The 27306-nt window shown below is 43.8% G+C and overlaps 1 protein-coding gene across 7 annotated transcripts in view; it reads right to left on the reverse strand.

Moving 5' to 3' along the window:
* PHIP (PHIP subunit of CUL4-Ring ligase complex) overlaps positions 1 to 27306 on the reverse strand; it is a 305059-nt gene that overhangs the window by 40703 nt on the left and 237050 nt on the right. For all 7 annotated transcript variants that reach the window (XR_013635547.1, XM_073336505.2, XM_073336507.2 and 4 more), the window contains 6 exons: positions 26660 to 26784; positions 26334 to 26416; positions 21420 to 21531; positions 21123 to 21184; positions 17881 to 18036; positions 14495 to 14615 (listed from right to left, as the gene is read on the reverse strand). Coding sequence is in view for 6 of the 7 variants with exons in the window: in XM_073336505.2 (XP_073192606.1) it covers positions 14495 to 14615; positions 17881 to 18036; positions 21123 to 21184; positions 21420 to 21531; positions 26334 to 26416; positions 26660 to 26784 (659 nt within the window). In the remaining variant the exon portion in view is untranslated. The remainder of the gene's footprint in view (positions 1 to 14494; positions 14616 to 17880; positions 18037 to 21122; positions 21185 to 21419; positions 21532 to 26333; positions 26417 to 26659; positions 26785 to 27306) is intronic.

Consider the following 27306-nt stretch of genomic DNA (forward strand, 5'->3'; position numbering starts at 1 on the left):
AATCACTTCGCTCCATCTGCTGGCAGTGGCTCCTACTAATGAAGCCTAATATGCCGTTAGTCTTGTTGGCAACAAGGGCACACTGTTGACTCATAACCAGCTTCTCGTCCACTGTAATCCCCAGGTCCTGTTGTACAGAATTGCTGCCTAGCCAGTCGGTCCCCAGCCTGTAGCAGTGCATGGGATTCTTCCGTCCTAAGTGCAGGACTCTACACTTGTCCTTGCTGAACCTCATCAGATTTCTTTTGGCCCAATCCTCCAATTTGTCTAAGTCACTCTGGACCTTATCCCTACCCTCCAGCATATCTACTTCTCCCCCCAGCTTAGAGTCATCCGCGAACTTGTTGAGGGTGCAATCCATCACATCATCCAGATCATTAATGAAGATGTTGAACAAACTGGTCCCAGGACTGACCCCTGGGGCACTCCGCTTGATACCAGCTGCCAACTAGACACTGAGCCGTTGATCACTACCTGTTGAGCTTGACGATCTAGCCAGCTTTCTATCCATCTTATAGTCCATTCATCCAATCCATACTTCTTTAACTTGTTGGCAAGAATACTGTGGGAGACTATATCAAAAGCTTTGATAAAGTCAAGGTAAATCATGTCCACTGTTTTCCCCATATCCACAGAGACAGTTATCTCATCACAGAAGGCAATCAGGTTGGCCAGGCATGACTTGCCCTTGGTGAATCCATGTTGACTGTTCCTGATTACCTTCCTCTCCTCCAAGTGCTTCAAAATGGTGAGGCTGACACGTCTGTAGTTCCCCAGACTCCCCTTCTTCCCTTTTTAAAGTTGCCTCTGAGAAGCCAGTCATTGAGGTATGAGAAGACTGTAAATCCTTCTCTTTTCATCCCAGCAGCCATAACTGAGAAAATGTAAACACCCCGGGTGCTCCGCCCAGACCAAAGGGGAGGACTCTGAATTGTTAATGGTCATGATCAAAGAGGAACCCAAGGAAACTCCTGTGAACTGGATGAATATCTATATGAAAATATGCATCTTTCACATCGAGAGCCGTGAACCATTTGCCCTCCTCTAATGAGATAATTATCGACGCCAAGGAGATCATGTGGAATTTTAGATTTTGAATAAACTTAACTGACATAGACTGAGAACTGGCCTCCATTATTCTTGGGAATCAGGAAGCAACAGGAATAGAATCCCTTCCCATGGTATTGAGATGGAACTTTTTCTATGGCTCCCCTGAGGTGCAGGGAGTTCACTTCCTGTTGTAAAATCCCTGAAGAAGAACTGGGAAGGAAATGTCAGTAATTGGAATGGTCACCATGGATAACCTCTAATGCGATTTGTTTGTAGTTTGGGATGTCCAGTTTTTGACTAATTGAGAAAGGCGACCTCCAAACACCTATATATGAGACAGGAAAGGCATCAATGAAGGGACACAGGTCTAAACAGTCCCATCAAAAGAAACTTTTCCCCTGGGGATTAGAGCACGAAACAGCAGTGGATGTTGCCAAGGCTGGATTCCTGAATCTATACACCATCTGTTTCTTGTATGGTGGCTCCTAAGGACTTAATGATAAACGGGCTGAAAAGTTGGTTTTGACCTATATACCTGTCTGTGATGCTTCCTCTTGGGAACAGGGGTATAAATGCTCAGCAAGTAAAGCATTGTTTCTGAATCTTTGAGGGAGTGGAGAAACTCATCTGTTTTCTCAAGGAATAGGTTGTGTGACAAAGTTCCTCCTCTACCTTGGTGGGTCTTCCGCTTACTGGCAGATTTGCTCGCCTCGGAGATTCACGGCAGCCCTCAGTTTGGCTGTTTTTGTGAACCCACAGTACAGGTCAACTCCTCCTGTGTCTGATCAGGAGTTGGGCGGTTTGGGAGGAACCCGGGCTCACCCTCTACTCCGGGTTCCAGCCCAGGGCCCTGTGGAATGCAGCTGTCTAGAGTGCCCCCGGAACAGCTGTGCGACAGCCACAACTCCCTGGGCTACTTCCCCATGGCTTGCTCCCAACACCTTCTTTATCCTCACCATAGGACCTTCCTCCTGGTGTCTGATAATTCTTGTACTCCTCAGTCCTCCAACAGTATGTGTTCTCACTCCCAGCTCCTAGCGCCTCTTGCTCCCAGCTCCTTACACGCGCACCACAAACTGAAGTGAGCTCCTTTTTTTAAACCCAGGTGCCCTGATTAGCCTGCTTTAATTGATTCTAGCAGCTTCTTGATTGGCTGCAGGTGTTCTAATCAGCCTGTCTTAATTGTCTCCAGAAGGTTCCTGATTATTCTGGAACCTTCCCTGTTACCTTACCCTGGGACAAGGGACCTACTTAACCTGGGGCTAATATATCTGCCTTCTATCACTCTCCTGTAGCCATCTGACCCTGTCACATATCCCCCGCCTCTGCTCAACAACATGGGGTTGGGCAACTTGGGATGTCAGGCAGTGTACCCGTGACAAGCCATCTGCATTGCCATGGTGGCTTCCAGCCTGGTGTTGTATGGTGAATTGGAAAGGTTGTAGGGACAGGAACCATCTGGTCACCCTTATGTTCTTCTCTTTATTTTGCTGCATCCACTGGAGGGGTGCATGGTCGGTCACAAGGGAAAACTGTTGTCCCAGTAGGTGTTAATGAAGTGTTTCCATGGCCCATTTCATAGCAAGGCACTCTCTTTCAACCATGGCATACTTCTGCTCTCTCGGGAGGAGTTTCCTGCTAAGGTAGAGGATTGGGTGTTCTTCATCTCCGTCCATCTGCGATAGGACAGCTCCCAATCCTACTTCAGATGCATCTGTCTGTAAAACGAATTCTTTGTTGAAGTCTCGGGCTATAAGCACAGGGTTACTGCAGAGGGCTGTCCATAGATCCATGAATGCTTTCTCTGCGGCATCTGTCCACTTCACCATGTCCGGACCCCGGGCTTTTATCAGGTCTGTCAGGGGACTCGCTCTGGTAGCAAAATGGGGAATAAATCGTCGGTAGTACCCCACCACACCCAGGAATGCCCAGACTTCCTTTTTCCGATTCGGCCGGAGCCAATTTTGGATAGCCTCTATTTTGTTTAGTTGGGGCTTGACCATACCCCTTCCTACAATGTAGCCAAGGTATTTAGCCTCGGCTAGCCCTATAGCACACTTGCCTGGGTTGGCTGTGAGGCCAGTCCGTCTTAGTGTGTTCAGAACCGCTTCCACCTTTTCCAAGTGGGTTTCCCAGTCGGGGGTGTGAATAATCACATCATCCAGGTATGCTGCTGTGAAGGGTTAATGTCTAGCTATTCCACCTGGAAGCAGGCGGGGCACACCCTGACTGTTTCCTAGAAGCAATGCACACATTGCTCTATCCAAGGACAAGGGCTAGATATGAACCCTGAGAACTTGATTGTTTGGACAGCAACTGTGGGAGGTTTCTTTAGCCTGGGCTCAAAGCCTGAGAACCAGGATTGTAGTAGATACAGGATGGTAACTAAGCATATGAATCAACGTCATACATTCCTTTGTGTAGCAGTGTGTAATGCTTAGGGGGAGAAATATAATAAAAGGAGAAGGTGGAAGGCAGGGGGGGCAGAACAGCCCATCTCCGCTGACCAGCCTGTTTGCTTGCATAAAGCTGTGTTCTGTCTCATCACTGAACCGCAACAACTGGCGCCCAAACGTGGGGCCCTCAGCACTCACCTCGCCCGGCAAGGGTTTCAGACGCGTCACTCATCCACTTCGTGGATCCCGGTGAGTATTTTTCATTGTGGTAAGTATGGGAAGCTCCCTCTCTGCTTTGCAAGTGCAACACCGCAATGAGCTGCAGTATTTGCTGCGTAAGGCTCAGCATGACTGCCCGGCTCGAGAACTCACTCTCCTGCTACAGGAGGTGCATGCCAAGTGCCCGTGGTATCCTGAAGCCGGAAGCCTTAAGCTAGCGGACTGGGAGCAATTGGGCCAGACATTGCACGAAGAGCCTCGGGCGCCCGTGCAGGCTTTACATGCCTGGCACCTCTGCCGCGACGTGGTACAGCGTGTCGCCTCGGACAGACCCTCCCTCGCGAGGCTGGTGCTCTCGCCGCCCCCGTCCGCCCCTGCAGCCATCCCCCCTCCTGGCGATGCGACACAGCGTGTCGCCTCGGAAAGGCCCTCTCCAGCACCAACAGAGGAGCTGCCAATCCTGCCACCCCCGTCCGCTCCTGCAGCCATCCCTCCCCCTGCTTCGCCCCCAGTGCCTCTATTACCACCGCCTCCCTGGCCTTCCCCACCGGAGCCGGTGTGTGATCACCCTCCCCCCATGGGGCCCCCCGGAGAGTCATCTGCATCTGCTCAGAAGCTTTCGCTGGTGCAACAAATGGTTCACGCAGCGAAAGCTCGATCAGATCTTACAGCAGAGGAGCTGGCTGATCTGGTCTCCGTTTGCCTGGTGACCTGGCAGAATGATGACCAGGGCAACCCCATGGGCACCTGGACCACTCTGCCATACTCGGTGGTTAGAGAGGTAAAGAAAGCAATTCGTGAATTTGGCCTGACTAGCACCTTTGTGCGTGGTCTCATTGAAGGGATGGGTGCTGGGTACTCCCTAATCCCTGAGGATTGGAAAACGCTGCTGCGCATGATGTTGTCACCCAGTCAGTATGTTATTTGGCTTAGTGAGTATCGGCAGATGGCAGAACGCCAAGCCCAGGTATATAGAGAGCAAGGTATCATTTATGAGCATTTGGCAGGGGAGGGCCAGTTTGCTACTATTGAGATGCAGTCTCAACTCCCTCAGGCCGTCTTCCCCATTATTTCCACCTGTGCCCAGCATGCTTTCAAGAAGGTCCCGGATTCAGGCAAGCCTACCAAATGCTTTGTCAGTATCCGTCAGGGTGCCTTAGAGTCCTTTTTGGATTTTACCAACAGATTGCAGGAGGACACTGACTTTCAGCTGCCAGGGGAGGTCTGTGCCATACCTACACAGGTGATGGGACCTCTCCCTGCCGACTTTGTAGGTCTTGTTCTCCCTCGCTCACATGCTGGGAAACAGGGCCTTTTTGTCATTCCAGGGGTCATTGATGCTGATTACACTGGCATTATTAAGGTTCAGGTGTGGACTCATCTTCCACAGTCGCTCCCGCGTGGACGGTCAATTGCACAATTGATTTTAGTCCCCTATCAGGTGCCAGCTGCCGAGGATCGAACTCGGGGCGGAGGAGGCTTTGGATCTACGTTGTCTCACTCGCCGTCTCACAGCGCGTCTTCTCCACTTGTTGCTCTGACAATGTCAGTCTGCCCCTCGAAACCTCAGTTAACACTTCTCTTAAATGATGTTCCTTTTACAGGGCTGGTGGACACTGGAGCTGATGTTACAGTGATTCGTGATCTGGAGTGGCCGGTTAATTGGCCTACGGTTCCTTCTAAAGAGTTGTGGGGGATTGGGGGTAGCAAACCCGGGCGCCAAAGTTTGTCTTGGGTCACGGTCTCTAAACCAGGAGGCCGTGCCCTTGCTACAATCCGCCCTTTTGTGCTCCCTGTCCACCTCAATATTTGGGGCCGTGATTTACTTACAAAGTTAGACACCACCCTCGATATTAACATCTGATGACTCTCCCCACCGAGGTGTAGTCACTTATCAGTTGGGTGACCCCCCTCGTTGGCATTCTCGTTTTACACTGCCTCAGCGTTCGGCACAGCGTTCAGAATTAGCTGCTGTTATTTTGGCCTTTCAATCTTTTGCTGATTGTCCCTTTAATTTAATTGTGGATACCCATTATGCTTATCAGGTAATTGATCATTTACCCCTTGCCCTCATTACCCCTCAGGTTGATGCAGACCTCCTTCACCTGTTTTTGTCTTTACAGCATCTTCTTGCCACTCGTCATTTCCCTTACTTTGTTGCTCATATTCGCAGTCATACCCCTCTGCCTGGGCCACTCACTGAGGGCAATGCACGCGCCGATCGCGCGTTGCGTGGTCAGGTAAATTCCCTTTTTTCTGACCCCATTGAAAGCCATGCCTTTTTTCATCAGTCTGCCTCTGTTTTGGCCCGGCAGTTTCACATTCCTGCTGATCATGCACGTTCCATTGTTCGTTCCTGCCCCCACTGTGCTGCTGCTGCTCCTACTTTTTCTTATGCCGTTAACCCCCGAGGTACCGCAGCAAATCAGCTGTGGCAAATGGATGTTACTCATGTACCACAATTCCGCCCCTATTCATTTTTACATGTTTCCGTTGATACTTATTCAGGCTTCCTTTGGGCAACCCCACAACGTGGGGAAGCCACTAACAAAGTTATTCACCATTTGCTGGCCTGCTTTTCTGTTATGGGTCGCCCTTGCCAAATTAAAACAGATAATGCCCCAGCCTACTGCTCTGCAGCCCTCTCCACCTTTTGTGCCCGCTGGGACGTCCGTCTTAAACACGGAATCCCTTATAATTCCACGGGCCAAGCCATTGTTGAACGTGCCAATCGCACACTCAAAACCTTGCTAGATAAACAATTAAAACAAGGGGAGCTGCATCTCCGAACCTTAGGAGACATTCAACAACAAATGTATATCCTCTTGTTTACTTTAAATAATTTAACACTGAATGCAGATCAGCAGACCCCTGCGGATCGGCATTTTCACAAATCTGAGGTACTGGAAAGACCGCGTGTCTTTTACCGTCAGCTGCCCGATGCACAGTGGCTGGGCCCAGCACCTCTAATCACTTGGGGTCGGGGATATGCTGCTGTGTCTCTCCCTGCAGGACCGTTGTGGGTTCCAGCCCGGTGCGTGCGACCAGCACTTAAACAACATGGCATGGCACCAGGGGCTGTCGAATCCCATACCAGAGTTTCAGCTGACCTTGGAGGAGACCGCGTTGCCCCCCGAGTCGACAACGGCGGGATGGAAACGGAGGACGCGTAGTGTCCCAAGCCAGCCCGTGACATGGGGAGCAGTAAAAGCATTGGTCGCCACGGCTCAACGAAAACTGGCAGCAGATCAGCAGCCAGAAACTCCTAAGACTTTGTTTGTGGCGATTCTCGCCCAAATCACTGCTAATTCTGTGATGATTGTGTGCCTTTTGTGCCTGCTATTTCCTGTAGGGGTTGGCTCGGAAGCGCCTCCCCCGTTACAAGCCCGAAGGAGAATAAGATACTGCTCTTTGCTTATGCTAATCTTTTCTCCCAGTACTCTAGCATGGCTAATTGGGGCCCGGCCAACTATACTCTGCCTCGCACGGCTATATCCCTTCACACACCGTACCCGGCCGGGGCTCACTATGTCACCTGTGTGCGTGTAGTTAACTGCACTAGTACAAAGGTGCCATTGGGCTGTCAAAAAATTTCTCAATCCCTTTTAAATTGTTCCCATGCTGTTAATGTTTCATATAATTATGGCCATATCATCCTACCATCAGGATGGGTTTTTACTTGTGGTTCATGCACCTTTAATTATATTCCTGCAAATTTAAGTGATGGCACCCTTTGCTGTCTTAGTAGAATGATACTTATATTGCCTTTTGCTGGTTACAATTGTAGTAAAAGAAGTGTACCCCTTTTAGATGATTATATTGCAGATGTTAAGCTTTTGGTTATTTTGTGTTTGTAATCATTGGGCTTATTTTTTGTTGTTGCTGTGTACAATGTATTCCTTCCTTGTTAAGACTTTGTAAAATTTTGCCCTGGAAAGCTCCCCAGGTTATGTCCTTGTCTGTCTGGGAGTTAAATAGCATGACAAAACAAATTGGCGGCTACCATGAGATGGCCAACTTCAATAAACAAAAAAAGGGGAGATGAAGGGTTAATGTCTAGCTATTCCACCTGGAAGCAGGCGGGGCACACTCTGACTGTTTCCTAGAAGCAATGCACACATTGCTCTATCCAAGGACAAGGGCTAGATATGAACCCTGAGAACTTGATTGTTTGGACAGCAACTGTGGGAGGTTTCTTTAGCCTGGGCTCAAGGCCTGAGAACCAGGATTGTAGTAGATAGAGGATGGTAACTAAGCATATGAATCAACGTCATACATTCCTTTGTGTAGCAGTGTGTAATGCTTAGGGGGAGAAATATAATAAAAGGAGAAGGTGGAAGGCAGGGGGGGCAGAACAGCCCATCTCCGCTGACCAGCCTGTTTGCTTGCATAAAGCTGTGTTCTGTCTCATCACTGAACCGCAACACCGCTGCATAACTGATATGGGGTCGTAGGCGCTTGTCCATAAGATGCTGGAAGGTGGCAGGTGCCCCATGCAGTCCAAAAGGAAGAACAGTATATTCAATCAGACCCTCTGGGGTAGAGAATGCCGTTTTTTCTTTCGCATCTTTGGCAAGGGGAATCTGCCTGTATCCCTTCGTTAAATCAAGGGTGGTCAAAAATCGGGCGTTGCCCAGGCGGTCAACTAACTCATCGATACGGGGTATGCATCGAATTTGGATATTTCATTCAGCCGGTGAAAGTCATTACAAAACCTAGTGGTGCCATCAGGTTTGGGTACCAACACAATCGGGCTTGACCACTGACTATGGGACTTTTCAATGACTCCCAGCTCCAACATCCTTTTTACCTCTGCCTTGATCTCCTCCCTTTTTGCGGCTGGGACCCGACAGGGCCTTAAAGTTACCTTTGTCCCAAGGTCTGTGATAATGTGGTGATTTGTTTCGGTGGTCCGACCTGGTTTGGTTGAAAACATGTCCTGGTATCGGTTCATCACCTCAGTTACCTCCTTCTTCTGGTTTGGTGTCAGATCAGTGGATATCCTGATCTGCTCCTGCATGTTATTTCCCTGGATTGGGGTCTCTTGGGCCACTACACACGCCTCTCATTGGTGACAAGGCTTTAAGAGGTTAATGTGATAAATTTGCTCTTGTTTCCAGCATCCTGGCTGCCGCAACTTGTAGGTTATTTCCCCCACGGGTTCAACCACCTCATAGGGCCCCTGCCATTGGGCCAAAAGCTTGCTTTCTGCCAGGGGTACTAACACCAACACCTTATCCCCTGGTTGGAACTGTCGGACTTTTGCCTGGCAATTGTAATGGGTTTGCTGAGCCTCCTGCACCTTTTCCAAATGTTCCCGTACAATAGGGGTGACCCGGGCTATCTGTTCTCGCATCTGCAACACACAGTCAATTATATTACTCCCCTCATTGGGTTCCTCTTCCCAGATTTCTTTCACGATATCTAGTATGCCACAGTGGTGGCGCCGTATAATAACCCAAAGGAGAAAAACCCAGTTGAGTCCTCAGGTACCTCCCGGATTGCAAATATAAGGTAGGGTAGTAGGGTGTCCCAATCCTTCCTGTTCTGATTTACCACTTTCCTTATCATTGCCTTGAGGGTTCGGTTAAACCTTTCTACCAGCCCATCGGTCTGCGAATGATAAACTAAGTTCTCAGGGTATGGATATGGAGCAGCATACAGAGGTTCTTCACTAGCTTTGACGTAAATGGGGTACCTTGGTCTGTTAATATCTCCTTTCGTAGCCCCACTCGGGCAAAGATCCCCACCAACTCTTTAACTATCATTTTAGAGGCTGTGTTCCGCAGGGGGACAAGCTTCTGGGTAGCGAGTAGCATAATCCAGAACGACAAGTATATATTGGTGGTCCCGGGCTGTCTTCTCCAGGGGTCCCACTAGGTCCATGGCTATTCTCTCAAAGGGGACCTCTATGATGGGAAGGCGTACTAAAGGTGCCCTCAAGTGGGGACGGGGACTGTGCAGCTGACACTCCGGGCAGGACGCACAGTACCTCCGCACTTCTTCATGTACTCTGGCCCATCTCCGCTGACCAGCCTGTTTGCTTGCATAAAGCTGTGTTCTGTCTCATCACTGAACCGCAACAAAAACTACTAAAAACTAACTACAAACAATTCTTACAGGAACAATACAGTAAAAAGAAGCTGAGGACACTGCAGATTCTGACTCAGGGTATGCTGCAGTCTGAACTGGAGAAGCATTCGCCCATAAAGCCCTATATGCCCTCGGTTCAGAGCATGAGGAGAGCTACAGTGCAAGTGCAGGCCAATGGACACTGATTGCAAAAAATTCTGGACTTAAGTACATGGTGTGCATGCGTATCTGTGTGTGGAATACACATTGGGAACATCACTCAAAGAAGAAAATCTTGTTACCTCTTTAGGGTTTGCCAACACCATGGACAAAACTAGTAAAAATGGGATTTACTTAACAATGTATATACAGTGATGTTGTACCAGTGTTGGTACCAGGGTACTAGAGAGACAGGATGGGTGAGGTAATATGTGGAGGTTGCTGACCTGTAACTGGAGGTTCTTTGAGGTGTGTGGTCCCTATCTGTATTTCAACATGTGGATGCACATGCACACCATGCACCTGAGTCTGAAAATATTTCTTAGCAGTGTCCGTTGACCCACATGTGTATTTGTGTCCCCTCATTCTCCCTGCTGAGGGTACAATAGGTAGTACGGGTCCACGCATCTCCAGTCTCTCTGTTACCATTTTAGAACGTAGTCTAAAGCAGAGAGGATGGAGGGCAGGTAGTGGAATACAGATAAGGACTGCACATCTCAAAGAACTTCCAATTACAGGTAAGTAACCTCCTCCTCTGCTTCGAGAGATGGTCCCCATGTGTATTCCACACGTGGATGATTTGCGAGCAGCCATCAGTGTGGATGTGGGTGCGAGGACGCTAATGGAAGCGTGGTCCTCAGAATGGCTTGGCCAACTGCTGCATCTGTAGCTCCTGCTTGTGTGATGGCACAGTGTGTTGTGAAGGTGTGGACGGAGCACCCGGTGGCTGTATGACAGAAGTCTTGCCAGGACGCATCTGCTAGTGAGGCCGATGTGGTGGCCTGTGCTCATGTAGACTCTATCAAGTGAGGGTACACCAGATTGGTTGTAGCATTCTTGGATGCACCCCGAGACTCATTTGGAGATTCGTTAGGAAGAGAAGGCTTGACCCTTCGACCGTTCGGCAATGGCCATGCAGAGCTTCGGCGATGTGCAAAAGGACTGAGTCCTGTGAAGGTAGAAAGCCAATGCATGATGGACATTGAGGGAGTGTAGGACCCTGTCAGTGTGGGAGGTGTGTAGTTTGGGTAGAAAATAGGTAGATTGATGCACTGGTTCAGGGGGAATGCCTACACGATCTTTGAGAAAATTTTGCATGGAGTCCCAGGGACACCTTGTCCTTTTGGAATGTGGTGTTAGGGGGATTTGCCATCATAGCTGCCAGCTCACTGACCCGCCTGGCTGAAGTTATGGCTACCAGGAATGTCACTTTCATTGAGAGGTGGGAGAGAGAGCATGTTGCCAACAGTTTAAGGGATGGTTTTGTGAAAGCGGGAGGATGAGATAAGTTCCTATATGGGCCTGGGCTTCAGTACTGGTGGGAAGGTATTGAGTAAACCCTTCATGAAGCGGACGGTGGTGGGGTGAGTAAAGACGAAGGTGCTGTCAACAGGGGGAAGAAAGGTACTGATTGCTGCACCCATTCAGAGTTGAGGGGCTGTCGGACATTTTGAGGGTGAGAAGGTAGTTCAGGACAACTGGTATAAATACTATGTTAAGTGAGTGATGGTGAGCCCATAGCATGAAGCATCTCTATTTCGCTCGGTAGAATGCCCTGGTGGATTCTCTCCTACTTTGAGTAAGGATTCGCCGCACCAGGGTGGAGCATGCCCGGTCTACCCTTGACACCCATCCAAATACCAGGCCATGAGGTGAAGAGAATTCAGTTTGGCATACCCGAGTCTCCCCCGATCTTGTGTGACTAGATCTGGGAGTGTGCAAAGGCAGATCCGTGTGTGGGTGGAGAGTCAAAGGAGGTCCATGAACCAGAACTGACGAGGCTACGAGTAGTACTGTGACTCTGTCTCGGCAAATCTTGCATAGCACTTGCGGAAGAAAGGGAATGGGAGGGAAGGCATAGCGAAGGTCTCCGCTCCAGGGGAGGAGGAGAGCATCACCATGCAAGTCCTCCCTTATTGCCCCTCTGGAACAATAGAGGGGCAGTTTCCTGTTCTCAGACGTGGTAAAGAGGTTCCATTAAGGGATGCTCCAGAGCTTGAAGAAGTACTGTAGTGTGGTGCCGTGTAGCTCTCACTCGTGATTGATGTAGAGTGCCTAGCTGAGTTAGTCGGCCTGGGAGTTCTAGGTGCCTGGGAGGTACATGGCTTGAAGAATTATGTGGTGTTTGATGCACCAGTTCCAGAGGTGTACGGACTTGGAGCTGAGGGAGAGAGACTTGGTACTGCTCTGCTTGTTGACATACACGACTGCTGTGATGTTGTTGGGAAGGAGTTGAATGTGGAAGGATTGGACAAGTGAGAGAAGGGCCGGACATACAAAATGGACTGCCCAGAGCTCTAGCACATTTATGTCAATTCTGGCCTCCCTTGACATCCAGGGACCCTGGGCTGTGTGGTGGTCCAGGTGGGCTTCCCAAGGGGAGGCATCTGTCGTGATGGTGATCTGCGGTATGAGAGTGGCGAAGGGGCTGCTGCTTAAGACCTTGGAAGGATCGGTCCATCATGCGAGGGAAGATAGCATGGACTGGGGAAGGACAACTCTGGTCTGCATATGGTCCATGCTGGGTCTGTAGATGGAAAGAAGCCACACCTGAAGCCAACGCATGTGGAGATGTGCATTAGGTGTCACATAGGTCTAGGCAGCCATATGGCTGAGGGGAGAGAGACAGCAGTGGACTGTGGTGTAGGGTCTGCGACACAGATCCGTGATGACAGATGTCAGTACTGCAAAGCAGTCTGCTGGGAGGAAAGTCCTGGCTGCAACGGAGTTGAGATACATGCCGATAAAGTGCATTCTCTGTGTAGATGTCAGCACCAACTTGTCCTTGTTGATGCAGATACCCAGAGACGTCAGCAGCGTGCGAAGGACAAGGATCACAGAGGTGACTTCCCGCTGTGAGAGACCCATGAGGAGCCAGTCATCAAGATGGGGTACACCGTGTATCCGAGGCAGCGCATTTGGGCAACCCTCCCTAGAGGGAGGGGAGAGGAACAAAACAAATCCTCTCAACCACTAAACTAATCTAATCTAATTTACGAACTAAACTGAACTAAACTAGCAATTAGGAAAAAATCTTTTAGCTGAGGCACACTTGAGGCAGACACACTCAGGGTCTGTCTCAGACCAAGGCAGTTGAGAAGGAACTGAGGGTGGTTCTCTTGCACAGACCTATATAGCCTTGATGTCGGTATGGGAGGTAAGGGACCCATGTGCAGGCCGAATGGACACTGCTATCGAAGGTTTCTGATCAAAAGCACATGGGGTGCACATGCACCTGAAGTGGAGCATCTATAGGGACATTACTTGAAGAAGAACCAAATCTTCAGTTTGCATAAAATTCCTTGGGCAGACAAATATTGTCTTATGATTAATACTATTTTTAAAAATTAGACATACGTCTTGGAACATATTATCTTAGAACAGAACAGAATATGTGTATTTGGCAATTTTAGTAAATAATTTCTAATTTCGAAATAGCATTTCAGTAAACTTTCCAGTAAAAATACCCAGAGAAAGACAGAGAGAAATTGGCTGGGAAGAGAGAGAAGCAAGAAAGAGAAAAGGTAAATATCTGTGTTCAAAAGCCTCTGATGTCCGTTTTCTCTGACAATGAAAAAACAGTTTTATATTAGAATGACATCCTAGTAATGTATGAGTATGCAAGGAGCACTACATATTAATCTTCAGATTCAGCCCAAGTAGCAAAACAACATGCCATATGCACGGGGGGGAGGGGGTAAATTCTCAAAGCAAATATCTTCTGTAAATCAAGAGAAGGAGTCTTCCACAAAGTATTTTAATAGAACAATTACTTCATCTCAGATAATTAAATACTGAATATTAAAGACAATTTGCCGAACACAGCAGTCATTTAGGAAAAGAGATGAAAACTGTGCTAACAAGTTAAAACAAAATTCAAAAAATTGTCTGCAACTACAATGAAATGGTGTCCTAATTCAATAAGACTTTTATAAAGGGACTTAAACTGCCAAGCCAACAGTTTCTCTTAAATGCGCAAATAAATTTGTTAGTCTCTAAGGTGCCACAAGTACTCCTTTTCTTTTTGCGAATACAGACTAACACAGCTGCTACTTTGAAACCTGTCTTAAAAGTACATGTTATGTGCAGACTCTTACTATAAACTGCTAATAAATACATTCAAATGCTGTGAGGTATAGTCTGCCTATTTTTTCAATTTATAATTTTAAACAGTAAACTAAATATTTTCAGTCATTTTGTTTAATTTTAAAAGCATAAATGCAATTATTTTGATTTGAAAATCACTTCATAGACATATACCCTGATCCTGCAGTTGGATCCACACACATGGAGCCAACTGTAGCACTAGGCACTTGAACAATGCATATTCTAAAATTCACATCCAAGAAAAACAGCTGATCAATCCCTACTTTAACATTTTATAAAAAGAAAACCTAGATGAAGGATAGATGCATGATGAGACAGATGGACACAGTCTACCTATTTCAATCTCTTTGTTAGACATTATCCCATAAAAAGACAATCAAAAAGGTCTCTTTGGCACTACTTTATAGAAGTAACAGAGACTTGGATCTAACCTGTAAAATCTGCTTTCCAGTCTTTGTTTAATGGTACTGAGATCTGTGGGATATGCCACAACAGTGCAATACATTGGATAAGCTTGGAGATCCACAGGTGCCACAAATGCAGAAGCAATATCTAAATACAAATGAAAATTCAATGTTATATCACATAAAACCAGCACTTTAATAGTCTGTTTCAGATCTTTTTTATTTTCAACACCCCTCCCCACCCACACACTCCTTGAAGCTTAGAATACAAATAGTAAGTGACAGAAACAAACAAGAAAAGCCAACATTACATATTTTAAAATATCAGTGAAATTTTATACACACACATGTGCTGTAGCACATGCCATAAGCATGATTACTGAAGTGATTAATCAGAGCCATCCCTCTGGACATGAAAGACTGCACTCTGAGAAGCATGCTGTGTGCATTCAAAATACAAAGAGAATTACTTTTTGCTACAGATACAAATCTGTAAGTTATATAATTCAAAACGGGTTTCAGAGTAACAGCCGTGTTAGTCTGTATTCGCAAAAAGAAAAGGAGGACTTGTGGCACCTTAGAGACTAACCAATTTATTAGAGCATAAGCTTTCGTGAGCTACAGCTCACTTCCTCAGATGCAGTTTCCACGATATGCATCTGAGGAAGTGAGCTGTAGCTCACGAAAGCTTATGCTCTAATAAATTGGTTAGTCTCTAAGGTGCCACAAGTCCTCCTTTTCTTTTTGCATAATTCAAAACATGCAATTCCAAGATATTAATTGGTGCACTTCTGACTCATTCTGCTTTGGAAAAATATTACTTAATTAATCTTGACATCACCACAGCGGTTCTCAACTGGGGGGTCCATGAGCCCTTTCAGGGAGGCCATGGAGCTCCACAGCTAAAAGCTGGTGCCCCAAGCCCCAGTGCTGAAGCCAGGAGCGACGTGGGGCTAAAGCCACCCCCGCTTCCCCAGTCGGAAGCGTCGCAGGGCTGAAGCCAGCGGCGGCCCCCCAAGGCAGGAGCAGTGGGGGGCTGCAGCATTTTTATAGCCTGTTGAGGGGGGGCTTTGGCAACAAAAAGGTTGAGAACCCCTGCATTATCACTCCCTCATCTTCAAAGTTCTCAAATTTTAATGTGCAAAGCAATTCTTTAGACTGTTACTATAAAAGCTGTAGTCCCTGCCCAGAGGATTTACAAGGAATTTAGGACAAAGACAAATATGATACAAGCAGAAAAACAATATGCCAGAAGATAAGGGAATTCAAACAAGTGAAGGCTTCATAGGCTTTATTTTTCTTTCCCTCTACTTGTCCAACTGGACTTATGGTTCTTACAATACCTGATTTTATAGAGGAAGGAATGAAAAAAATTAGTACAAACATATTAAACTCTAAAATATATTTAAAATATATTTTAAAAACAAGAATTGACAAAAATTAGTTGCTAGATGAACTGATCTTCTAAGAAAAAGGTGAAACAGAATGCTCTATTGCAGTTAAAAATCTACTCTTAAGATTGCTACAGTAAATTGAACCTTTATACAAAGCAAGCAACAATAGTAGTAGTTAAAAAAACAAAACCTCACACAGACTATGGAAAGAACCAGCTAAGATAATTTAAATATACCATTACTCTTACTATGGAGGCATGGTAGTGGAAACCTTAATTACAACTTCATACTTCCTCCAGAAACACATAACATACTACACATATCACTACTGGTATCTGCTAACTCCTTTTGTAATTAACGTTTTACATTATTCTGAAAGAGGGAGATTAATGAGTTATGTGTAGTGTGTTTCCTTATTTGTGGGGTCAGAAGGTAGTTTCTTGTGAAGATGCAGTGTGTCCCCATCAAAGAAAACATGCTGTATAAGCATTCAGGTTCCACCAAGGCGTCCCACAACTTCACATTTCCTAGTTTTTTTGCATTAGGGGATGTCACACTTAACCAATCTTAATCCCTGTTACACCAAATTTTTGTTTATAATAGTTCACACATTTAAGTACCATACAGACACACAAGAATTAACTATGCACATTTCAACAGCCATCTTATCACAAGACACAAAGTTATTCAACATATGCATCAATGATATATGCATACCTTTGACTATGTTAATGACAGAATTAGTGATATGTATGTAGAAAGAATTTATAATGTACTTTTCAGAAACTGCCAATATATATCAGCAATTGTCCCCACAAGTGGTAAATTCATGGTGAACCATTTGCTAACCAATACATTACACATCCGTTCTCCTCACAACCCAAAGAAAAGAAAAATGATGGCTGGAGTACACAGCAGATTAGTTAGGAAAATCCCAAGTACAGCTATTAATCATAACATTCTCTAGGAAAACAAAACAAATACATACTTTTTGCTCTCTGTTCAAAATGAAGTTACAGCTTTTGTATTCAACATAGGGGCCTCCGTTTTCAACACTAGCAAGTGATTTTGGGTGCTCAGTTTGAGATATCATAAACAGGCTTTGATTTTCAAAGGGCAAGTGTTCAGTACTTTCTGAAAATCAAGCTCTTCAACGTCTTTCAAGTTACATGTTCAAAAATCGAAACTTTCAAAATCACTAGTCACCTTCGAAAGTCTGGGTCAGACTATACATTAAAGGCACTATGTAGATATGTCATGTTGTGAACAAAATATTTTCTTTTTTTTATAAGGTAATAATTCAAGTAGAAAAGGTTCAGAAAAGGGCAACTAAAATGATTAGGGGTCCCATATGAGGAGAGATTAAAGAGGCTAGGACTTTTCAGCTTGGAAAAGAGGAGACTAAGGGGGAATATGATAGAGGTATATAAAATCGTGAGTGGCGTGGGAAAGTGAATAAGGAAAAGTTATTTACTTGTTCCCATAATATAAGAACTAGGGGCCACCAAATGAAATTAATAGGTAGCAGATTTAAAACAAATAAAAGGAAGTTCTTCACTCAGTGCACAGTCGAGCTGTGGAACTCCTTGCCTGAGTTGTGAAGGCTAGGACTATAACAGGGTTTAAAAGAGAACTGGATAAATTCATGGAGGTTAAGTCCATTCATGGCTATTAGCCAGGATGGGTAAGGAATGGTGTCCCTAGTCTCTGTTTCTCAGAGGGTGGAGATGGATGGCAGGAGAGAGATCACTGATCATTACCTGTTAGGTTTACTCCCTCTGGAGCACCTGGCATTGGCCACTGTCAGTAGACAGGATACTGGGCTGGATGGACCTTTGGTCTGACCCAGTATGGCCATTCTTATGTAAGTAGTGATTTTATGACTATTATAGTTGATCAATGACAGCATTTACTAATTTTGTGGATTGTGGTGTTCTCATAAAAATGCACATCATCCCTTCCGAAAAAGTTAGCTTGCATACTGAATGTTTCCTAAATTATTCAATCACAAATGTTTACCTAGAGTCATGAGCTGGTTTATCCCTGCAATAATTCTGTCACATTCCTCATCTCGGGTTCTGGAACCCCATTCTCCATCCAGAGGTTTGTAGATCAATGTTCGGCATTCAACATCAGTTAAAGGAACACTAGTTCCCAGCTCTTCAGGAAACACAGCTGAAATATGCCATAAAAAAGACCCAGATGATCACTGCAAAATAGTCATCTGTTTATATTTCAAGACAGACATACGTCTATTAAAAACACAGAGCAATTAATATAGGCAGTATATACAATAACATCGCTTTACTGAATGAAAGTGTAAGGTGTGTAGTTCTTTGTGCAAAAGACAACAATGCTTTGATACTGTTCTGGGGTCCTACATGCTTCATGTATTATTGTTACCAGCTAACAAATGTGTTTCCACAATGCAGATTGCTGGATCCTGACAGAATTTTGTGGATTTTCTATTTACTAGACTTGCAGACTTACAGTCAGTTTGTGGGAGAATGTATTTTTGCAGTAAACAAGGGTAGTTCTGTAGCATGTGAAATTTTTAAAATAAATTGATAATTTAACTATATTCTGGGAACTGTAGTGGTGCTTTATAGGTTTTCAGGTAGAGTTTATAAATATTGATTTTAACCTATATAGCTCGAGACCTGCCTATTTTGAAAACTGCCTTTTTCCTTCTTCCATTGCTATGGTAAGTGGAGGTTCTTGAACTGGAGCCCCTGAGACATAGAAGAGACGCTACCGTCAGGGCATTCTCTTGAGGGCATTCAACTTTGGAATTAATACCCTGATTTGATCAAAATTAGCCAGAATCTGTTGATTTTCAGGGCACACTGCAAGATCCATCTTTTTATCCAGACTTTTGGGCAGGGAAAGCGCAATAAGGGTAAATATTTGTAGGTGTAGCAAGAGATTCTTGGGATGTTTGGGTTTGTGGTTGGATGGATACCTTACATTTTGGTAAAAACAACGAGGAGTCCTTGTAGCACCTTAAAGACTAACAAATGTATTTGGGCATAAGCTTTCGTGGGCTAAAATCCACTTCATCAGATGCATGGAGTGGAAAATACAGTAGCAGGTATATTTATACATAAATATATATCAGGTATAGTGCATCAGTATAGTGCAAGTAGAGTAGGGGCATTAGGGGATGAGAGCTGAGGAAGCGTTGTTCTAAGTCAGCCATAAAAATGTTGGCATACCGGAGGGGGCCATGCAGGTACCCGTAGAAGTCCCGCTGACTTGAAGGTATAAATTGTCCCCAAAATCTGAAATAGTTGTGGGTGAGGACAACGTCACAAAGTTCAGGCACCAGGTTTGCCGTGACATTATCGGGGATACTATTCCTGACAGCTTGTGTGGAATGTTGGTGTAGAGGGCTTCTACATCCATAGTGGCTAGGATGGTGTTTTCTGGAAGATTACCAAAGGATTGTAGTTTCCTCAGGAAGTCAGTGGTGTCTCGAAGATAGCTGGGAGTGCTGGGAGCGTAGGGCCTGAGGAGGGAGTCTACATAGCCAGACAATCCTGCTGTCAGGGTGCCAGTGCCTCAGATGATGGGGCGTCCAGGATTCCCAGGTTTATGGATTTTGGGTAGCAGATAGAATACCCCTGGTCGGGGCTCTAGGGCTGTGTCAGTGTAGATTTGTTCCTGTGCATCTTAAGGGAGTTTCTTGAGCAGATGGTGTAGTTTCTTTTGGTAATCCTCAATGGGGTCAGAGGGTAGTGGCCTGTAGAATGTGGTGTCAGAGAGTTGTCTAGCAGCCTCTCGTTCATATGACAACGCTGTTGCTACACAACTCTCTGACATTGGCCAGACCGGACAGTCTCTACGCAAAAGAATAAACAGACACAAATCTGACATCAGGAATTACAACATTGAAAAACTAGTAGGAGAACACTTCAACCTCCCTGGTCACTCAATAAACTTAAAAGTGGCAATTCTTCAACAAAAAAACTTCAAAAACAGACTCCAATGTGAAACTGCAGAACTGAAATTAATTTGCAAACTGGACACCATCAAATTAGGCCTGAATAAAGACTGGGAGTGGATGAGTCAGTACAAAACCTAGTTTTACCATACTAATTTCCCCTACTATTACTCACACCTTCTTGTCAACTGTTTGAAATGGGCCACTCTCATTACCACTACAAAAGTGATTTTTTCCTCCCTTGATATTCTACTGATAATTAAATTGTCTCGTTAGACTGACCCCCGACCGATAAGGCAGCTCCCATCTTTTCATGTACTATGTATAAATATACGTGCAACTGTATTTTCCACTCCATGCATCTGATAAAGTGGGTTTTAGCCCACGAAAGCTTATGCCCAAATACATTTGTTAATCTCTAAAGGTGCCACAAGAACTCCTTGTTGTTTTTGCTTATACAGTCCAACACGGTTACCACTCTGAAACCTGTTACATTTTGGTGTTAGAGATGCTGCAGGTTTTATCTTGTGTGTTGCTGCACTTTTAATTATTTCTAAGAAGGAGGAAGAGCCTGGGAGAGGTACTTTATTTTTAAAACCAAATAATAAGGAAATGAATAAACATGCTGAAATAACAAATAATTGTAACAGAATATGTACAGTAGGCTGAACTGAATCACAGTTCTACTTTAAGGGAGAGAGAAAGAAAAAACAAATAGTTTATGGATAGCAAAGCAAAGTCATCAATAAGTCTCCCAGAAAACAGCAAAAAAATATTCCAAACTATATTCAGTTTTTAACTAATTTAAAAAAAAACTAGCTCAGAGTGCAGTAGCCCAGTAGAGTGTGGATGGACTGAAGAAATAATGCTAGTGGGCCCACTGGAGAGCATGCACTTCACAATTCCTACCTTGGATAGCTGGACCAGAGAGGGAATAAGTCCCCTTTGCCAATTTGCCCTCAAACACTTTGTGTGTATAGAATTAGTGAGTGCATTGCAGGGACAACAGGTCTCTCTAGCATGCAATTTCCACTGAACCTAGTGGGGGAGCAGGTTCATCTTTCCATTAATGATATTGACATGATTATATATCCAGTTACTTCATTCACAGGTCAGGCTCATTTTAATAGATGTGTATTTGTAATCTGGTGACTTAAGCACAAATTTATAATGCAATTGTTTTTATGATTCTTGTTTCTTTTTTTTCTGGCATTTTACAGAGAAACATACTTGGTAACTTTAATTTTTAAAAACTATTTGCATAAGCTAGGCTTTCTATACATATGAATCAAGATGACACATCTACACACTTACGCACCATTATTTGGTATGAGCTCCATATCCCAAGGACTCATCTTCTCAGTGTCACCATTGTCCCAGCTTAAAGAAAAAAATAACCAAGTTTAAATTATAGTAATTAGTACTGTTTAAACAGTAAAAAATGTATTACTCTTATATGTAATGTTTATTTTATTACATAATGAACACACTTTATAATAAGTTTTATTATTGCAATTAAAGGAACCAAATCACCTAAATCAGTGCTTGCTATGCAAGATTAAAATTTACATTAAAATGATTTATTAAAAGCGGAAGTAAAGACAAATTTGCTAACCAGACATTGTAGCACTGAAATAAACTGTCAGGATATTCAGGCTGTAGAGGTTCCTGGCTTTCAATTGTTCCAAACCACCAGGCATCATCTATTACTGACCTGAAACGATCACCTGGACAATACAAAACAATCTCATTAATAAAAAGTACTTTGTTGTCATAGTCTTATTCTTTTACCAATTTCTACTCTACATTTGCCTAATCTTCATGGTAGTCATTCTTTGGAGATGTCTTTGTCAATGGACATATATAAAGAGTATTCAGACTGATACACCCTTAAAACAACAGTAAAGGGCACACTTTAGAAAGAACTTATATTGTGTAGGATATCAGAAAAAATATAGATAATGAGCATATAAAAATCAGCAATCAGTATAATTTACATGTATATTAGAACACGTTGCAACATTTTTCAAGCTTATAGCAGTGGAAGACAGTTTAATTTTTTAATATCTTTAATTCTAATATATATAAAACTCACATATGTAATACATATTGTTCTCAATAGAATTTCTTACTTTAGAAGGTTCCTATGTTTCTTCCTCTCACGTACAAACTTCCTCAAAGTCCAGCAAACAATAAACTTTTATAAACAACAAACAGTTATAACCACTTCTCTCTCTTCTCTGAGGGCTTCTGTGCATTCCCACTTGCAAGGAGACTGGCAAGCAGTCTACCCAGAGGAAGGTAGAAGTTCTCAACGAAATATGGATTGTAGCACAGTTTTCCCAAATTGACTATCAGAGCACAATGCTGATTCCAAAGAGTAGTGCTTGATGAAAGTTTAGACTGAACTTCAAGTGGCTGCTATACAAATCTCCATTATGGGTACCTGCCTAAAACATGCCACAAAAGCTTCATTGGACCTGGTGGAATGGGTTTTAGCCCAGGAAGTACTAACACCTTGCCTAGATTGTAGCAAAACTCAATCAATACATGCCCTAATCCAGAGTGAATGGAAATGGGGCAATGGACAGATCAAAGGGAAGTACTTTGTACTGGTAATGTCTCTGTCCCATACAGAATTTAAGGTAGTTGCAGTGTGTCAGCCTAATGGCTACATGGAAATAGGTGTCCTTTAAGTCAAGAGCCATGTGTGAAGAACATGGAGTTGATCGGTAATAATTTGTGGCCAATGTATCCTGACTGGTGTGATGTTATTTGATTAAAATATTACTATATAGATATTGTTGCAACCACTACTATATATTTGCAACACAATTTGTACAATGTGGCATGTAAAATGTTTATGAAAAGGTGATGATTTGCTGGTTATGATTATACTATTTGTATGCATGTGTTACTTTTGTATTTGAAGTTATGAGTATTGGCTTTATACCTGGATTTTAAATTGGGGTAACAACCACAAGGTAGCTAGCCAGCACATCCTGGAGGTACTATTTAAATTAAGTGCCCATCAAAAGAACATTTAACTGACAATGGACCATGGGAGACGCCTGTTTACACTTAATGGAATTTTCTGCTGTGACTAGGCAAAATGCATGGACATGTGATTGCCCATATAACGCCAAACTCCATCTTGTTGCTGTAATTTTCCACAGTAGGAACAATGGGATTCCCTCCACATGGCAGAAGCTATAAAAGGCCCTGGAAACACCTCTATTTTGCCTCTGTCCTCCTCAAACCTCTGGAGCATTCTAACCAAGGGACTGAGGTCCTTCCAATGATTTGGAAGCAGTCAGAGACATGACATAAGCCAGTAGTTTATTCTATCGCTGCTACAAACCTGAACCAAGAACTTTGCATATATTGTATGTATTTGATTCCTTTAACCAATTTTAACTCTTACCTTTCTTTCTTTCTCTCTTTCTATGAATAAACCTTAAGATTTTAGATACTAAAGGATTGGCATCAGTGTGATTTTTGGGTAAAAGCTAAGTTATATATTGACGTGGGTGTGTGACTGGGCCTTTGGAATCAGAAAAATCTTTTATTTGATAAGACTGGTTATAAAGAACCACTCACCTTTAAATCCAGTATTTTTGGTGGTGACGTAAGAACTGGAATGTCCAAGAAAACTGCTTTTATGACTTCTTGTTAGCCAGTGTGGTGAAAAAGAAGTTTACTTTTGTTGCTGGTTTGGTATATCTCATGGAAAAATAACCACCAGTTTTGGGCTATGTTTGCCCTATTTCTCAGTAGTTTGTCCTAAGTTTGGCATCCTCAGTTGTGGCCCACTAAGGCACGATTACAACTGGTTATTGTATTGTTTACTTTATTCCTACCCTAAGATAATTCTCTAGCAGGTTTGTTAAGATATGCACCCAGAAAAGGGATGGACACTGATATTCACATCTCCCAGCAAACAGCGGACGGGCTAAGACACAATGCAGAACCAACCACTTTGAAGTCTATCTCTGATCCCCAGTTGAGGAGTCTAAACTGGTTTAACCACACTCAAGAGACAAAGGACTTTGGACGGATTTAAAAACAGACACTCCTGAAGAAGAGAAACTAAGGTGAAGCCAGTTTCCAGAGGCCAGAGTGTCTAGGACTATAGTGATACTTATAGACCTGTTACTGTGTTAAAAGCCCTTTTCTTTTATGTTATGCTTTGTTTCTGCTGTTAAGATTAAGCAACACTTTCTTTAGAAAAGGCTGTCTGGTGACCACTGCTAACCACTGGCCACAACTCCCAAAGGGAAGACTTGCAGTCATTGAACTTCATTAGGCCTGTTGTGAAATCATGGTTGGTACACAGGGTGCTGGAGCCCAGGAATGCAATCTAAGAGGGAGAATCACAATATTCCACCAGAAGAGAGATGAAGGTGTAGGGACTGACACCTGTTGGGGTGCACTCAGAAAGACTCCTGAAGGATCAGAGGTGTTATGTACCCGTCGCCTTGTAATTGGGTAAGATTACTCCCAACAAGAACACCCTGTATTCTTAAGATATTATGGTATTTGTTTAGCCTTCTGAGGTCCAGGTCAGGTCTGAGACCATCCACCTCCCTGGGAATGTGAAAGTACAGAAAACAGAAGTACTTTCTCTAAGGCTCCTTTTGTGATAAGGGAATCCTCTTCTTCCAGAAGTACTTTTTTGTGAGAAGGATCTCTGAAGAGAGGTAGGTGTGTGTGTGTGTGTGTATCTATCTGATGGGATACTCATCATGGTTGATCCCAGCACACAGTGACTGGAAATAACCATGCATCACGCATGGGGGGGGGGGGGAGGAGAGAGAAAGAAAGAAAAGAAAGAAAGAAAGAATTAAAAACCAAAAGTTATAAAAATTGTACAATTTGGGGCTAGCTCAGTCATTCTCAGCCCCACAGCCTGTAGGCCATTTGTGCCCTAATCAGCACACAGCTGCGGTCCATGTGACATCCCCAGGGTTGTAATTAGGGTGGGGCAGGAAGGGATCTGCCCTAGGTGCAGAACTGGTGGGAGGGTGCAATAATGGGGCAGCACTGGATCAGGCCCAGCTGCATCAGGAAGCCAGGATACTCAGCGACCCCCACCCTGCAGGATCACGAGTCTAGTGACTCAGGCTGGAGCAGGATCCCTGGAGGCACTAGGACTGCAGTGGCAGGAGAGCTACATAGCTGAGCTACATGCAGCTGAGGTAGGAGACCAGCGAGGGTGTGTGCATGCAGGGCGCTAGGGCATGTGTGCAGGTGCTGGGGAGGACAGTCCCGGGGGGTTGGGTGATAAGGGGCATTCCCTGGTGGGGGGGCAGTCTGGAGAGAGGCTAGGAGGCAGTCCCTTGGGTGGGGGGACTGGGTGCTTGGGGGACAGCCCCTGGCTGGGGGGGCAACTCACACTGGGCAGGACTCCCCATCTTTGTAGGCAGGCTCCACAGCCACGCTCTCTGGGCACTCAGCCCAGCTACACTGCCAGCAGCAGCACAGAAGTGAGGCTGGCAATACACCATGCCATGCCACCGATATTGTAAATGAATTAATGTTAACTGTTAATGTTTTGCCTTATTTTGCTAATTTAAAATGCTCTTGGCAGACATTTGCCAGTGCTGAAGTGGAAGGTAGTACATTGATTTGAATCATATTGCTGACATATGGTAAATACACTGAGAACCACTGGGCTAGCTAAACCCAATGGGACTAGAAAAAAACACATATAACTGAGAGTCCCTTCTCCTCGCTGTGTCAACAGTGAAGGAAACTGAAATGATTGGGGGAAGAGGGTGCACTTCCTTTATGTAATCTCGAACACTCAACATTCAACACTACAAGGTGTGTTCACATCCCCCAAATGACTCCTCTATGAAGAGAGTCTCTCAAGCTTGCTGCCAGGGAGTGCCATCTCACAACTCGGAACAGAAGCCCTCAAAGAAGGAAAGATCAGGAATAGCCCTTTTTCATGCTTTAAAAACTAAACCAAACCAAACTGAACAAGTATTAGATTTTGTCTTCCCTATTTTTTACTGGAGGATTCCTTAAAACACTAGTAGAACTATGACATCACAAGAGACTCAAACCTGAGCAATTGAGGCAGGATGGGACTTTTTGCTATATACTTTTAAAAAGTCTGATTTTCTTAAAATACCTATGTAATTCAAACTTCTAACAAAAGTTCTCTTTGTGAAAGTCAACATTTCAATTGAGAGAAGAGAGCTCTAGCTTAGTTCTTTAGTCCTACAAAGGGAAGACAAGATGTGATATTCATGATATTTATAAGATAAAAGGAAAATGTTATCTTCTTTTGCAGGTCACCTTAAAAACTCTTATTTTTCTCACATGTAATTGTGTTCAGTGGCAAAGTTTAATTCTGCAGGAGCAGTAAGCACTGCATCTCTCTGAAGATCAGTAGACCTTGCTCTCCGATTCCAGCATACTACTTTATTTTCACCCACTTTGCCACGTTTCCTAATGAAATAAGGCAACATGAATGAAACCAGATGCATTTATTAAACTTTTTACAAAACCCACCACCTACCTATATTCCATCGTCTATGTTTTGCATCATCAAACTGCTGCCGCAAGACTAGGAAATCTATAACATCTGGCATATCATGGTACCTAGTTGCAATCAAAATGGAACAAGAATGATTAAGGTGAAAAACCAGCAACAGAATACAGAAAACATTGTTAGATATCAAAATGCATTTAATGCATCTGAATTCAATATAAACATCTTAAATTTATGTCACAGCAATTTCTGTTTAAAAATAAAACTTATCTTTAAAATTTAGCAAATTTAAAAGGTTTTAAATATTACAAAAAACAGTTTCCCTACTGGAACCGAAATAATGCTTCTCTTACTTCATGGTGAATGATCCTCCAGTCAGTTTACCAGTATCTGGGTCAAGAAAAGCAAGTTTAAGACAGCAGAGAGTAGGCAATCCCACTTCATATTTAATCCCAACTATTTTCATCAGCTCTTGTTCCTGAAGTAAATAAAACAACAATCTTATTTAAGGTGGTTGAATATAAGAGGACTGTAACAGAAGTATGAAATGAAAAAATTGAATATACTTCTGTTGAACAACAGATTTCAGTGGTGAACTGTGTAAACAAAATGAATAGGTCAAATACAGACCTTTCAAATTTACTCCCTGAAACCAAGAAGTTGCAATTCCCCAATATAACCTCATTGTATTGAATTGTTTGAAAACTTAACTGTTCACTGCAACACACTTTTAACAAGGCTTAAAAAAAAATCAGATTGATACATGAACATCAATCACAGGTCTAGGATTTTTTGTTTCATCCTTCTCAGTAATCAATTAAGTTATTGCAATCATAACTTTTAAACATTTATTTATTAACATTTAAAATTTCTGGGGCAATCATTACATTTTTAAATCTTAATATATCATTTTAAAAACAAAGTTAAAATATGTTTTAAAAAGATTCTGTCAACAAAACTATGGACACTTTATGTCAAATAACGTACATAAAAGTTATCT

The sequence above is a fragment of the Lepidochelys kempii genome, chromosome 3 (assembly GCF_965140285.1).
Source record: "Lepidochelys kempii isolate rLepKem1 chromosome 3, rLepKem1.hap1, whole genome shotgun sequence".
NCBI lineage: Eukaryota > Metazoa > Chordata > Testudines > Cheloniidae > Lepidochelys > Lepidochelys kempii.